Raw genomic sequence first — 16,831 nt, forward strand, 5'->3', positions numbered from 1 at the left:
GGCTGGGTCTTTTGCTTTGGGGTCCGCATAAGGCGCTTGACTCCCGACAGGGCATCAACGGGCTGGGTCTTTTGCTTTGGGGTCCGCATAAGACGCTTGACTCCCGACAGGGCCTCAGTGGGTTCTGCCTTTTGCTTTGGGGTCCTCAAGGACCGCCTGACACCTGCTAAGGTCTCAACTGGCTCCATCTTTTCCTCTGGGGTCTTCTTGGCACCTGACAAGGGTTCAAGAGGTTCTGTCTCTTGCTTTGGGGTATTCATTTGACTTCTAGCTCCTAATGTCACCTCATTTATTTTATTTTCTGCTATTATTAATGGCTTTGTTCCCGTTTTCTTTTTCATTATTGCTTTGTCTTTATCAGAATCTGAAGACTTTTCTCTTTTCAGGAAATGAGATACAACTTCCTGATTAACTTGTTTTTGTTTTGCACTACTTGAAATATTTAAGGGCGATACTGCCATTTCTCCTATAAGAAAAACAACAATAAATAATTTGGGAAGAAATTAAAAGCAACCATCCAAACATTAAACTGTTAAACATTCAAGGGAAAAATATCAGGTAGGCAAAGCAACCTGTCAGAATAAAATCTTATATTCTTCTTTAATCGAGTAACTTGTTAGTTACAAGAATAATGAAGAAAACAATGTAAAGGCCTCTGTGTGGGCTACACAAAATATTACATTGAATTGCACATGCATATTAAACAACATTTGTATTCCCTTTTATTTAATCTGATATTGAATTATGTTTCTTGTATGCTGGCTCTAATTTTTAATTTTCACTGTTCTATTCCTTTTTATACTGAAGGCATGTAACAGTACCAAGTGACAGATGGAAGCCAGAGATTGACATAAATGGACATTTGAAACTTTGGCATGGTGGCAAATGAAAACTGTTGCAGGATGAGGATATCAATACAACCAGTAGCTGCAGATACACTAGACTTTTCCCTTACATTTCCTAATACTATTTACATCTGTTGGAGAAATATTATCTTTTCTTGCATAAAACATAACCCAGAATAAGACATGCACCTGTTTTTTGAAAGGCAGAATTAAGAAAAAAGGTTAGTCCTTGCAATAAATAAGCAAGTAGCAGCAGCTAGGAAGCTGAGCCTGTTCCCCATGGATGTCGCACAAACTTTTACAGTCATCTGGTGAAGCCACAAATAGCAGAAACTTCTGTTATCCTATCTCTTCACATATATTGCACACTGCAATTTCCAGCAGGTGGCTTTTTGGAAAAAAAAAACTGCATGATGTATGCAAGAAAAAGACAGCTGTACAGACTTGAAACTGCCTCAGAAAAAGTCTAACGGACATTGTTATAAACTAAGGTGGCCACCAGCACATCATCTACAGAGATTTTTCCAATGCTGCCGCAGGTAGATGCAGTGGTATCAACAGTGGAATGTTTTAAGGGGGAAAAGCTTAGCATGAATATTATAACTGAAACTTTTCTTAGAGCTTGTGTTTATTCTAAAAACACAATTCTGCAACAAATTCAGTATACGTGAAATGCAAAAGGTATTTTGACAACTTTTTTATTAAAAAAAAAAACCCCAAAAAAACCCCACCCCTCCCCGCCCAAACACACAGCCTTTTTGTTTGGGGCACGGCTTTTTAATGTGCTACTCAGGGTATCAATGATTTGCTTTCAGTATAAAACCAGGAACAGCAAAAACTTTGATATCCAGCACTCACGGGGAATGGGGGTGCCAGATAACAAAATATGCCAACTGAGAGGCCCATACAGGCATCTTTGCCTGTGTTTGGGCTGCTGCCGCCCCTCCCACAGGCCCCAAGGGACAGGGAAGCGGGCTCTGCGTAGGCTGCCGTGCCCCAGACCATGGGGGCTTTGCTTTGGGGAAGTGCCACTGGGCACTTCCGGTTTTGGTTTTACCTTACAAGCTGCCATGCCGGTTAATAGAGCACTCTGGCTTATAAAGTGCCGGATAATGCAGCTTTTACTGTAGATGCATATTCACCGACAAAAAAGTTCATAAAAATAATTGAACTTATCTGGCAGTATAAGAAAGATTATTTTGCCTTTGTAGTACTACTAGTGTAACTAATAGCACATCAAAAGTAGTTGTCAGAAGCCTTCTTCAACTGAAGAAAATACATGCCATATTCTCAGGTTAACTGAAACATACTTGTAATATTTTATATATTAAACAGATTTATTCTTAAATTCTACCAGCGCTCTATCCAGGGAACAGAATACCCCACAATGAAAATGTATTTATTGTGGGGTGGACTAAGATAAGATGCCTCTCAATAACAACAGGGTAAGTGACCTTTCTTCACCATTGATTAAAAGGGTACACAGGAGCAAATACTAGAGTAGGTAACATGTTTGTATTTTAGTATACCGCACACTGATTTGCTCACATAACCACACTAGTCTGCACATGTACCAGCTGTACCATATTTCAACAAAATGCAAATGTACATTGCTTAAAGCTTGCCGTGCACAATCATGTACATTTTATTCTTAGCAAAATCCCAAACTTCAACAATCCAAATTATTATTATTATTATTATTATTATTATTATTATTATTTAAACATAATTACTGTGGGCTTCCTCATCCTCCTCTTCAATAAGTCCGCATAGGTTACAAGACTAATGATTGATTACATTTATGTTACCAGGTTAGCAGCCACTACTCTGCTTTTTTCTGAACATAAATTCTTAAACCCTTGCTCCCATCGTTCTGTTAGAAAGAACATACCAGATTCTTCTGGAGTGAGTAGCTCGGAGACTTCCATTGCAGTATACATTGGTGAAAGGTCAGTCTTCTGGCCAGATGTCAGAGATGGACCTTTTTCATCCCTATTTACTGGAATTTTAAACATCTCAGGCATCCCTAAAAATGATATTCAAAGGAATTACCATGTGCTTTCACATACAAACACCAACTAACTTGGGAAAGCCTAGAACAGCGATTCTCAACCAGAACAATGATTAGAACTCCTTAAAAACTCAAAAATTCTATTTTTTTTCAAATCAGTGAGAAAAGGAAGCAACAATGTTAGGAAACAATAACAAAACAAAAAAAGTAATAAGTATGGGTCTGATTGAGGGCTGTGCTAGTTAGCCATTGAGATGCTTCTCTGACTCAGCAAGACCACTGATTGGAATTGAAGAAAGGGGTGGCAAACTCTGCTCTTTATTCCCTCAGTGTATAAAGGAGAGGGGCCCGGAGATTTGGGCAACCAAGCATAGATACTGATATGGAAGTGGGTGGTTCTCAACTTCTTTAGACTTAAGTGACCCCTCACAAAGTACCAGCTCCTACTTTTTACTCATTTTTTAATTGGACAATTGTCCTGTTGCAAAGTACTCAGAAAAGCCACAACAGGTCAGAATGTTTAGACACTACGGATTCCTATTTTAATTTTTTGGTCTATCTTGCAAATCCTGAGTTTACACACCTAACAATGATAATTCTGCATGGCATCCCAAATGAGAACCACTAAGCTACGGCAAGATTATAAATAATAATCATCATAATAAAATGTTTTAAAAATAACCTCGTGTTTAAGGCTCAGGGATGACACACCACATAAGAACATGTGTGGACAACTACTCAAAGAAGAATAAGATAGTTCAAGAAAATTATTACCACTTCACTCTGAGAAGCTAAGAATAAGCTTATGGATACAATATTTTATATATGGCAACACAATATATATTGCTAAACTATTATTTTCTGCTGATATTTATCCCATTTATTTAGAAGTCACTACCATTGTTTTATCAAAATATCCAATTTTTATTGGAAAATGAAATATTGCTATACTGAAGTACAGACAACTTAGAACTGTAATCACTACATAGCCACTAAAGTTTCACCTACTTCATTAGGCCATCAAAATGCAATGATCCAATTTACATACATAATGATGCTTAGATACATAAGTGTGTTCCATACGCAGCACAAGAATGAGTGCACAAACATGCATATGGAGCATTGCATATTCCAATGAAAACAACTACAAAGCGTAGTTCAAAAGTATTTGATAGTAATACCAGTGAAAAAAATATTCAAGTTCCACCACCGGTAACTGGTGTTCAAGTGTGGCAAGACACTGCAAAAACATAGTTAATAACAACCTATCCTTGAACAGCTTACTCTCTAGAGGAAAGCAGTCCCTCGATAAGAGGATGACAAATCTTCCAGTAAATAGGGAAGTAATCAATGAGTCCAGAGATAACTGAGTGAGTTGATCTGAGATCCATGTTTGACTGCAGACTCAGGGAGAAGGGTAGATCACAGTGACATTGATCACAGCAAGGCAAATTTGCTTGAAATGATAAATACCTTATCAATCATGGTGCCACTGGGGAGTGCCCAAGTCTCCCATGTATTGATGTGAAAATCCTATTTCTTCAGATTAGCCTTCTAAGTGTCCTTGAATCTCTTCTTTTGCCCACCTCCAGAGCAGTGACTGAGTGAGTCTGGAGCATAGCCAGCTGTCAGGCATCCTTATGTCATGTCCTATCTAGAACTAGTACCTTATAAATGTGGCTTCAATTCTAGTGGTCTTTGCTTAAGCCAGAATGCTGGTATTTATTCTTCTGTCCTTCTAACTGATACTAAGGATTTTCCCAAGACATCACTGATGATAAAGTTCCAAAGCTAGTTTCATAAGCATACAACAGGGTAAGGATGCAAACAGCATGGTAGAAGAGAAGCTTAGTTTGGGTCCTGATGTCACTATGATTGAAGACATGATTTTGGAGACACCCAAAGGCAGCACTGGCAGATTTTATCTAGTGTTGAATATCATTGTCTAGGTTTACTTTTAGGGAAAGGTACCTACTCAGGTAGAGGAAATGTATGATGTTCTCCAAAGACTGCCTGCTAATTCCGGTGCAGAGGAACATCCAGTTAGTTTGGTAAAGGGCAATAAAGTATGTTTTTTTTGTTAAGTTGAGCATGAGTCCAAGCATTCTGTACACTTCACAGAAGCAATTAATAGTGACGTGGAGCTCTTCAATTGAGTAAGCACACACACAACACCATTGTTGAGATCAGCATATGACATCAGCAATGGGGGTGTTGATTATGTTGGATTTGGAATGTAAGGGATTCTCATTCATGTAATACTGGATGCTGACTCCAGAAGCAAGTTTATTAGCAAAAAATAGGAATACCTGGGACAGAGATGGAAAAGAACATGCGTGCAATGACACATGCTTGCTTAACTCTAGTTCTAATAGTGAAAGGATCAGTTTCTTAACTATTGCTTAAGATGGTTGCTTTAATGTTGTCATGAAGACATCTGATAACTAATTTTATCATTAGGATCTTCCATAGGACCTTTCTGTCAATGAAGGCCATGTAAAGATCCTTATGTTTCTCTCAGCACTTCTTGAGCCATCTAGCAACAAAGATCACAACTTCTGTACCCAAGTAATATGAAACCACACTGGGCCTTGGGTAGCATCTCCTCAGTAAGCCAAGTGCATCTACTGAGAACATGGGCAAGGATCTTCCTAGCTATGGACAAGAGCATAATACCACGATAATTGCTGCAATACAATCTATTTCCTTTCTCAAATATGATTCTGGAATCTCTCAAGTTGCTGAAAATCTGTTTGTGTTTCCAGATTTTCATAACATGTGCAGTTGGTGAGAGAGAGCTTTTTCTCCACCCTGCTTATAAATTTCAGCTAGCAATCCATCAGGACTGCATGTTTTGTTGTTTTTCCATGGTGTCTTGATAAATTGTGGATCTTTAAAATAATCCTTAATAGGGCGTTTTGAAATGGCTTTTGGTGGTTTTGTCTTCCACATTAGAATCTTGGTTTGGCAGCTAGAGAGAGTTCTACCATCAACATATGGTGGAAGAAGCTGTCTTGTTCCATCCCTGGGCCTCGAGGAACAGTTCCTTCTGTGCTTAGCCCATAGATGGTGTTAGTTGCACTGAAGAAACTATGGTTATCATGGCTGTCAGCAGACTTAAAATTCTTTTGCTTCATCCTCTCACCACTTGTTCTTTTGCTCCCAAATTTTCCTCTGGGTCTTGGCTTTAATGTGGCAATAAGCATCTTTCTTGTTTGTAGCTGATGTCAATCAACTGTGCTAAAATTTGATGGCACTCCTTTTTCTGTCGACGAGAGCTTGAATTTCCCCATTATTTTACTCCAACAAATCCTGATACTTTGTGGAAAAGCCTAGATTCTTCGCACACCTCACAGATGCCTTTGCTGAGGCTCTCCCAGCAATCAATCATGTCAAGATCATCAGGGAGGCCAGAGTTTCTCCTAAGACACTGGAGATCATTGCTTTTAACAGGGTCTGTCATGTACTTAATACCAAACCTCTTACTTGGCTGCTTCTTTCATTTACATTTTGAAGTAATATGAATGGACATGACCAAACATCAAATGATGGTCCTTCCAGCTTATGCTGGTCATAGCTATCGTAATACGGATGTTGTGATGGTTGTGGCACACATTATGGCAGTCAATCAGGTGCCAGCGTTTTGAGCAGGGGTGCATCCATAAGGTCTTCCATTTGTTGCTTTGGTGGAATAAGGAGCTTGCGATGATGCAATGATGTTCCAAACACTTGCTCGGGAGACGAATTCCATTTGAACCAACTTTCCCCGCCCCTTCCTTTCTAAGCATTCCTTTCCACAGCTCAGAGTCCCTGCCAATTCAAGCGCTGAAAATCACCAAGAATTATCTTGTCTTCTTTGGGGACAAATGGCAGGACGTGGTTAAGTTTACAACAGAATTCTCCCCCGACCCTGGTCATCTGTATCAAAGGTTGGGATGTATACATTGATGACTGCTGCATGCTGCCTATTGGTCAGTTGAAGATGAAGGGTCATGAGATGTCTTGTTAATGAAAACCTAACATTCCAGCATCTGAATAACAATCTTGGTCTTGATAGTAAAACCAATGCTGTGGGCATGTCTGTCTTTTTTGGCTTTTCCTTTCCAAAAAAGGGAAACTACCATCATGCTCTGTGAGCTGCCACCATCCTGAACTTATGGCCTTATTAAATGCAGCAGTATCAGTATCAAATTGTAAAAGTTCTCTTGCTACAAATACTATTTTCTGCTCCAGTCTGTCACTACATTAGGATGCAGACATTTCAGGTTGCAGATTTCATTTCTTGGACTTTTTTTTTTTTTTTTTAAATTCACACTTTTCCAGGCAAGTGAAATGATCCTGAGAGGGTGATTTTGGGGGAAACAATGAATGCAGTATGGGATAAAACACAGTCAAACTTTACTGTGTTGTATTAAAGGTGAAGAGAAGACACTGATCAACAGAGACAAAGCTAAATGTGCTGACAGTGATGAACTTGCAAGACTTTATTTTTAAGAAAGTGAAATTAAAAATGAAGCTCCTCACACTATGTTCAAGCTGTGATTTTAAAACTTAAAAAAAGCAAGAATTTTCAAAAGGTTTTTTTTAATACGAAATGAGGTTAATGTGTGCAATGTTACAGAACATATTACATGACCTGACAAAGAATGCCTTGTCTTTGAATGGTTGTCTAACTATCCCAACCACATAGTTGGTCCTGTAAAAGACATTACCCACACAAATCCTACCCGTCTGCATATATTAAATGAAGACTATTCTGATTAAGCAACATCAAGTCAAATAAAGCAAGAACTGTGTAGATTAAAAATTGTGCAAATTATTCAAACTACACTAGTTACCTGTGAAACTTTCATTTATATCCATGCAGAGTTTCAAAGCAGAGTTTTTCACCACTTTTGGGGCTTGTCCATAGTCTATTTTCACTGTGGTGGTATGAGCTCTTCCTATCATTATTGTAGCAGGAGAATCTGCATGACCTGTACTAAACTGTCCTTTTACTTTTCTTTCTGGTGTCTGTAGAAGGGAAAAAGAGAAACAAGCTCAGTAAATAAAGATGAGTTTAAAAGTAATCTCAAATGTAGAATTTGACTAGAAGAGATGAACAGGCCACATAATACCGAATTTAAAAGAAGGAAAGGGAAGAGACATCTGATTATCCAGAATAACTGTTTTCTGTGTCTGTTCTATACTATAGTAAACAGAGACAATACTGAACAGAACTCCTAAATTATCACCATTTTGCCTTCACTCCCTATAAGACAGGCATCATGGCCTTGCAGTGCTGCCCATGGTTTCTAAACTGGACCCACATGTTGTGTGCCCTGGACCAACCCATGTACTGCATACAGCACAAACTACAACTAGCGTGAGGGGCTGGTCTAGGGCACACACAGCCATGTTGGGCTGCAGGTTGTGAGCAGCACTCATGCCAGATTGGCCCTGCAAACTCAATCTGACACACCAATAGATTGGCCCCAGGCCACTCTCCGATCTGGCCAACAAACTGGCCCCATGCCACTTATCTGGCCAAAAGGGCCTAATGAGCTTGATACCCCTGTTGCAGGATAAAGTGACTATTTGAAATAGTTACTGTGCAGCAAGTAGCAGAATTTTAAATTCCTCTCGCTTTTAAATTGGTCCTATTTCAGTTCTTCATACGTTTGAAAAGTTTTTAACAATTTAAACTTGATTTATAACATGCCACTATAGAACATAAATTAGATAATGGAAGAAAAACAATTTAGGGTAATAGTCGTTTTGAATTTAAAAAAAAGCCTAGAAATTCATGCATTTTCCCAATTGTATTACCAAAAGTAAACATTATTATCTAGTCATTATACCTCTTGACCATTTAAATGGATTAAATATTGCCTCCATATAAGTAACCTTCAACCTGAGCCAATACCTGCTAACACCAACTAAAAAGGAAATACAGCATTAAAATTCCTGTTCCAAGAGAACTTGCTATTGAATAAAATGGAATTACAATTCCAGTATTTCAATTCAACCAGCATACAAATTTAAAAGAAAGGAATTTTTCTCCAAGGAATGTATACACTGCAACAAGCAGTTTTTAGTAGTGGGTCAGCTCTTTTTAGTAAGAAAAAGCTATTAAACATCAAATTAAAGCTAATACAAGAACATGAAGTTCTTCACCCACCAATGACGTACTGCTGTATTTTAAGGTAAAACCATGCAAAGTACAACTGCATACCATAAAGGAAAAGAGAATGACAAATTCTATATACTAAACGAAATCTGTCAGAAAAAAAAATTAAGCAAAAATGAGTGTGACAACAGGGGGTACTGTCACCTTCAGCCCCAAACCTCTTTCTACTATTGCGATGCTTAACCACTGAGAAGCTGGAGACTTTCCACTTTTAGTCCAGTCAGTGTCCCTCCTCTCCTCATGTCTTGGTCCTTGCCCTTCCAGCTCTTGTACAGGAGATTTTGCTAACTGGGAGAATCCAACCCTTAGCGGTCTGTGTAAAATAAGTACAGTCCCTACAGGATTGACCAACCTGTAATTGCCAATTACTTTTGTCTGTGATGAGTGTGGTGTTTTTGGTTTTTTTTTAAAAGAGCAAAGTATGATGAATAGCAAAAATATTTATTATAAGGACAAGAGAAATCATACAGAAACATAGTAATACTAGAATTCTCTCCCTATACTGCTCGCTTCAGACCCCTCTATACTCAATGGGATCTAAAGTGCATTCCAGACAATCATACCTCCTGCCATACTGCACGTGCGTAGCAGGATACGCAATTGTGGGAGTGTGCCTTAGATCCCATTGCACCTTATCGCCTGTACCAGAAAGCAAGCTCTTGCAGCTGAGAGCCTTCTCAGGTAACCCCAATGCACCCCAGGGCTGGGGGAAACAGCTACCATGATCTTCCAGCCCTTGGGGAGCACAAAGCTCCAGAGATTTCAGGCACCCGTAGGGTTGGGAGATCACAGACATGCCCCACAACTGCTGGGACCCAGCACTGGGAGGCACACTGTGGGGACACAGCATCTGCAGCTGCAGGACTCTGGATTCCACTTGTAGGATTCCCAGCCCCAACTGGTTATGATGATGGATCCTTGCAGCTGGAAGCCCTGCTGACAGGGTTCCCAACTGCACAGGAGATCCTACTACATGTGCAAATTAAAGCTAAATAGCGAAGTTAGTACCCATTTTCAAGGTCAAACTTCATAGCTGGTTAGAGCTTTTCATGGTGTGATAGTTACCGTGCATATGCATCTGGTTTCAATGTAGCTATACAGTTTTCCAGTTAATTGTACAGTGCCTATAATAGGTAAAAGCAGTCTTAGAAGTCAGGATAGGGCTGTAACCAGAGTCTAAGTTCCTGCAAGCAAGCAAACTTGACAGTTGTACTATCCAGTTGCTGCCAGCTGAGGGCCTAGGTCACAAGCCAATCCTTAGACAGCCTTAGCCTCTCAAAGAGTAAGTACTTTTACCAGATCTGTTTATCTACATTCTTCTATTAAATTCTTATACAGATATGTTTAAAAGGAAGAGGTTATCAGGCCTAATGTCATTCCTGAGTTTTAGTTTCCCAGCTCAGTCAAAAGACACATACTCAAGAGGGCAAAGAAAGCACTTTAACGATGACCAAGCCGACTTGAAAAAAAATGTGACATCAGCATCAGCTTATGGGAGACTATCACCCAAGACCACCCCAAAAATGAGGGAAGAGTCTGCTTCAAGGATCTTAGTACTTTGAAAGAATAACAGCAAGAGATGGAATAATGGGAGCAAGAGAAACAGAATCTTGCAGACCAAACCAAGAACCCAGAGCCACCCAGCCCACATGGAAGCATTTGCCCAAGCTGCAACTGTCTATCCATCCCAGATAGGCCTTGTCAGCCATCTTTGGACCCACAGATAAGACAATCAGGGAAGACAATCATCTTCAACTGCAAGGGATGGCCGTTGATGACATTTAGGAAATCTTTACATGATCTAAGACATGTAGGCTACTAATCCTTAGCTTTCAATTATTCCAATTACTCCAGACAAATAAAAGTCATCTCTGAACAGAGTGAGTGAGAGACAATTATCAAACGCTTAAGATACTTCTTCCAGCTAAAAGCTTCTTCCTTCGAAATGTAAACCAGATGTTTGTGGATGGACTTCAGCTCAAGTACCCACCTTGCATAGCCATCTTAAATCCAAATTCTAATTTGTCTGGAGTACTGGTCTAGAGATTAACACTTCATTTAACAAACACCTTATAGCTCATTACAAGTACAACTTTATGAAATCGCAAAATTACAATTACACCCCAAACTGTGCTTCACACAAGCACACCTTATTTTTTCACATTCCACACATACCTGTTTTCTGAAAAAATCAGCTTTGGCTGCAATAGATGATCAGGTAAACCTGCCACACTCACTGACAAGCTCCCATGGGGATAAGGGAAACTATGGAGATAAGCTCTATCACTTTCTGGTTGGCAAGCACGATTTGTGGCAACTTTGTCAAGCTTCAGCCATGTGGCCATGCATACTGGACATTTCCATAATACAACCTAATTCCATAGCGTCTATAGTGTGCAAAAATAACATCTGCTTAAGCACTAAAGAATCTATTTGTAGGCTGATCATGTATGTCTAAGACTGACTACAGCTGTAGATCAATTCAGAGTGACATTCGTTTCCCAAGGTCTTTTAATGAACAACGCACCTTGCCCCACTTTTTGTAGGTATTGTGCAAGTGCCAATTTAACAAGAGTTAAATTTATAGCAAAGAAACACCAGATACAATAAAAAGATACACATGACTAAACTGTGAAAAGCCCTGGAAAGTAAGGTCCTTAAATATTTAGTAATCTATAATATAGTCAGTTTTAAATGCAAGACCTGGGACAAAAAATAAACGCAACTAAATGTGTTGCTGCAGAAGAACATATAGTTAGGCTTAGCTTTAGCCTTTTGCAAATCTGAAAGGAAAACTCTGAAAAGAAGGATATTTAATCATCTAGATCATTTAGACTGATGTTCAGAAGGACATCTGGTAGATTAGAAAAGACTAATATATTTAATTACTGACACATTATAATCTGAGAAAATTACAGCTTAAAAAGTATTTTATTTTTAGTAAGAATACCTTTGGCAACTTTAATTTCTTCACTCTTCTTCCTTTTTGAACATATTTTTTTGCAGTTCTCACTTGTGGTCTTGCAATACCCAGCTTCACCACCTCTGCCCAGGATTTTGCAACTGGTATTCAAAAAATAAATAAATATACATCCATAGCAAGTTCTCTCAGGACTACTAACAGCAACACAATTATTTCCCTGTAAGTCCCATTTGTTATGGAATTTGATTTAGACGATTAGGCACAGCAATACCTACACTTGATGCTGCAAAACAATTTCACTGTAGGAACATATATTTTCAGCTGGAAATAAATTTGCAAAAAAAAACTTTACCCATCTGAATGGGCATTTTTCAGGCCAAGTGTCTGCCTCAAACATACTTTTATTTTAAGGAGTTTCAGTAAAGGTGATTCAGCCCCCTGCAAAAAGAAAACTTAACAGTTCCCTAACTTTTATACCACAACTCTTTATTAGATCCTTTTCTCCACTTACTGTTCTTACTGACCAAATATTTAGGAAAAAAATGTTAAATTTAACAATCTTAAATTACCCTTATAATTTCTGCACTGGATAGAGACATGGGAATTAGTCACAATTATATAGCGAAGGAAGCTGTGGGACCCACACATCAGTCGGAAAGTATATAGTAACTGAGTCAAGTCTTCAGAAATGAAAAATGAAAAGGCAGATTAATGGTATTCTAAATAACTGGGTATTATTTCTACCACAAGGTTCCTATGGGATTCTTTATGTTAACGGATATTTGGCTAGATATCTGTTCCTTATCTTCTGAGTGCCCTATATTAAACACCTCAGAACTAAGCAGGAGGAATACTGATACAAATCAAATTTAGGTGTATTTTGGAAGGTATAGTCAAATTATTAGGTACAATACAGTGGTAACTGGCTGAAGTTTCTTGGCCTGTGATAGTGATAGACAGGACTTCAAACTAGGATCATCTGAAAGTCACTTCTGGCTATAAAATGTGTTGTGCAACATTCAAGTAGAGAGTCTGCATCAGGTATAGAGAAGAGAGCGGCAGTAGGCAAAATACAACCCATGAGCTGGAAGCAGCCTGCCAGACCATTCTATCCAGCCTATGGGGCCCCTAAAAAATTCAGAAGATTAAATTATCTGCTTGTGGGTGCCTGTCAAAGATGACAAGACACCAGCAGCAGTAGGACCCAGCGGGAGCCTGCAGCAAGACCTAGGACCAGCAGGATCCAGCAGCTGCAGTAGCTACACCCCACCCAGAAACTTCTCCCTAGCAGAGGGTTCTAGCCTGAGACCCTGGAGCTGTTCCCCATCTCCCTCTGCCTGAGAGTGGAAACCAGCTAAGAACACACGGAGGGTGGGGAGGGAGGCAGAGGAGGACCATGGGTGATCGCCCATCCTTGGGGTTGGGTCAGGACTCCTGCTGAGTCCTGTCCAGTAATGCAGCCAGGAACCACATTGTACCAGAGCAGCTGGCAGGCGGGTAGGGAGAAGTGGCGATGGCATGCAAGGAAGAGGAGAAATGGCAGTGGGGGAGCAAGTGGCAGAAAGCAGGTGGGCAAGTGTGAGCTCAGCAAGAGCTGGGCAGGAGTGCAGCGTATGCTCCAGTGCCCTGGGGCCAGGGTGGGCAGGGGCCCAAAGCAGGGTGGCAGGAACACAGGGCTTGGGCTGGCAGGGGCTCTATGGAGACTAGCCAGCTCTCCCAGCTGGTACAACCCAGCCCGTCTCCATAGAGCCCCTGCTAGCCCAGGCCCTACACTCCTGCCATCCAGCTTTGGGCCCCTGCTAGGCCAGCGCTCCCACCCAGCTGTTGCTGTGCTCATGCCCACCCACTTGCTGCCATTTCCCTACTTTCCTGCCCACTGCTGCCGCATCTCCTCACCGCCTGCTCATCAGCACCATGTGGTTCCCAGCTGTACCACAGGACTGCAGAACTCAGCAGGAGCCAGCCCAGCTCTTGTGAAGGAAGCAGCGGCAGCAGTGGGCAGGAAGGTAGCAAAGCGGCAAGAGAAGGGCAGTGGCGGAGGATGGGGGAGGAGAAGTGGTGTTAAGCAGGAGCAGGGGGCCCATGCCAGTACCCCAGGGCCTTGAACAGCAGGAGTGCGGAGCCCAGGATTGGAGGACTGCTGGCAGGGGCTCCACCTGCTGTGGGCAATGAGTGAGAGTGACAGTGTTCATAGGGCGAGTTCCACACACACACCACACACACACACGTACTCACACTGCTACACATGAAAACCCTACACCCACATACACACACTATAGCCACCCTCCCCCACCACACGTGCGATAACCCTTCCCAGCCACTCTCCCTCACACTCACACCCCCACCCCCCACATAAAACACCCCCCCACACCTATCCACCTTTGCACAAACCCCACCACACCCCACAAACCTATACCCACCCACAGCCCCCAACAATATACAAAAGTAAGACTTCATTTTAAGCTATTATACAATTGTGTATACATACACTACACAAACATGTAAAATAAGGACCAAAATATTTTTTTTAAATCAAAACAATTAATGTTGTAGTAGATGTTTAATTTTTAGAATATAATTTGGTATTTTTCTGGTTCTGAGATGGCAAATCCCATTGCTGAAAGGAGTACTTCCAGGGGCAAGGGGAGGGACTTCTGGTGGCCAAGGTCAGGGGTTCTGGGACAGGACTTCTGGTCCCAAAATGGTGACCAGGGGGTGGGCTATCCATGCAGCCCTCAAAAGCTTGCCAAAGCTCAGTAAGCAGCCCTCCAGGCAACTGCCTGCCCCTGGAAGAGCATAAAACCATACACTGAACAACAAAGCTAAAAAAAAAAAGCTAGAAATAGACTAGCTACTTCTCCTATACAATGAAGAATTCATGTAATTAAAAAAGATGCATCGGAATGAACAGATGCAAGGAAAAATAAACTACGCTTGCCCAGATAACCTTCATTCTAGCACTTCCCAATTTTTGAGTGCTCGACTTTGCCACCTTAATTTTTGCAATTATTTCTCCATGTAGATTTTAAAAACTTGCAAATCTAATTTTCAAGGAGACCCAGACTGTGAGAGAAGATATTGCTGCTTATTCAGCAGCCTTTGTAGAAGAAACTAGTTGCTTCACTTTGGCTCTCTTTAAAAGTACTAAAATTAACTAGTTAAATACACACCTAGCAAATTGGCATCAGAAGCACCACTCCTTCGTTTAGCATGAACAGCTGCCACAGCACCACTCCTCCTCTTCCCAGGAGTTCTCTTCGCAGTAAATCTTGCACTTTGCCTTGTTACCTGTTTAGGTGTAGTGGGTACAGAAATCTGATGATCCTGTTTAACATGAAAAGATTCAAGTGTGTTGGCAGGAGTAAAATCTCTTGTAGTATTTGCATTAATTTTTTCTTCAATAGAACCCTGCTCCTCTGAAGTTGGGGATGGTGTGCTGATGTAAGAAACTGAGAAGCGCCCTCTCGTAAAAGATACATTTGAAGGGGTACTTGCAGAAAGTTTAGATGATGTATTTTCAAGGACAGGTGAGGCAGCCGGGGACTTCCGGGCGGGCGGCGAGGCAGCCGGGGACCTCCGGGCGGGCGAATGTTTTGGTGACAATTTCTTTTTCTGCAAACGCTCAGAAAGTTCCTAAAAGGAAAATAAACTTTTGCTATAAAAAGGTTTAAACAAAAGTTCTTTTGGTGAAGTAAATACAACAGTAAAATATCATAAAACCTTAGGTTTACTTCTTTAAAAAAAACTCAAAAAGTTAAAACATTTAACATTCTGGTTTCAAAACCATTGTAAAAGGATAAAGACATAACAATGCCATATATTACACATCAGTGGAAGCCACAAATTAACTATGCACCCTCCCCAAATGCCACCCCAATCTTTTCCTTTTACCTAATCTGCATCTCAGCTTTCTACATCATGCCCTGTGCTTCCTGCTCCCTGCCCTACCTGGCACTGTGCTGTGTCCCCACCCCGAGCCACACAGAGGCTGCACATGCCACTTCTGCCACCTGAGACACAGGTTGGCCACCCCTGCATTACATAACTTCAAGTTTTAAAACAGCTGTGGTTTACACAAGTTTGGGAATAATTTTCCAACAAATTTCAATTCTTGTCAATACATTTTATAGATACTAATGGGTCAGGGCCCCTAGATTCTTCTGTCATGCAAACGAAGTATAGGTGACAGGCAATAACAAAATACCTCTCTCAAATAAGGGAGGGCAGGGCTGCACATTTATAGATTAACTAGCTCAGAGCCGCTTCATAAATAATGTCTAAGAAAGCAAACTGACACCTATGAAAACTGGTTTCTCTGAACCTATTAGTGTATAAAGGAGCTATCCTGCCCTACCTTCTGTCTGACTTCAGACTAAGACACCTAATGACCACTTCTCTTTCCATCTCAAGTAAGTCACAGATAGCCTACTTTCATAGATGGAAGATCTAAAATACAAGAGTGAATTACAATGAGATCATCAGTATTCAAATACCATTTAAAGTTGCAAGTGAAATGCCAGGCTTTTCTAACCTTTAATATTTACCTTGATTACACAACGTTTGAACCCCTGAGCCTTCTTCAGAACTGCACGAGGTGAATTTCCAAATGGTAAGCTAAGTCTTGCTGGAATTGCACCTCTTTTGAGGGGTGAATTAGGAGGCAAACTCTTATCAAAAAGTTCAGGACTCAGATGACCACCAAAAGACACTCTCTTCCTTTTCCCAAGGGGCTGAAGTGACAAATCACCGTTACCACTTTTTCGTTTTTGCGGTGACCTCTTCAATTCACCTACAAACAAAAGCATTGAAAAAAATGTCTCCATACATGTAGGAATCCAGAAAAACTATACTCTACCCAGGATATAAAAAATAAGTTTTTAACC

General features: G+C 40.6%; 1 protein-coding gene across 1 annotated transcript in view; it reads right to left on the bottom strand.

The window, feature by feature from the left end:
- The window catches only part of MKI67 (marker of proliferation Ki-67), a 38,933-nt gene that overhangs the window by 10,365 nt on the left and 11,737 nt on the right, over nucleotides 1–16,831 (bottom strand). Inside the window, exons 8-13 of the mRNA XM_019555976.1 lie at nucleotides 16,493–16,737; nucleotides 15,119–15,581; nucleotides 11,976–12,088; nucleotides 7,695–7,869; nucleotides 2,737–2,871; nucleotides 7–466 (exon numbers count right to left, since the gene is read on the bottom strand). Coding sequence (XP_019411521.1) covers nucleotides 7–466; nucleotides 2,737–2,871; nucleotides 7,695–7,869; nucleotides 11,976–12,088; nucleotides 15,119–15,581; nucleotides 16,493–16,737 — 1,591 coding nt within the window. The remainder of the gene's footprint in view (nucleotides 1–6; nucleotides 467–2,736; nucleotides 2,872–7,694; nucleotides 7,870–11,975; nucleotides 12,089–15,118; nucleotides 15,582–16,492; nucleotides 16,738–16,831) is intronic.

The sequence above is a fragment of the Crocodylus porosus genome, unplaced genomic scaffold (assembly GCF_001723895.1).
Source record: "Crocodylus porosus isolate Cpor-Errol unplaced genomic scaffold, CroPor_comp1, whole genome shotgun sequence".
Taxonomy (NCBI): domain Eukaryota; kingdom Metazoa; phylum Chordata; order Crocodylia; family Crocodylidae; genus Crocodylus; species Crocodylus porosus.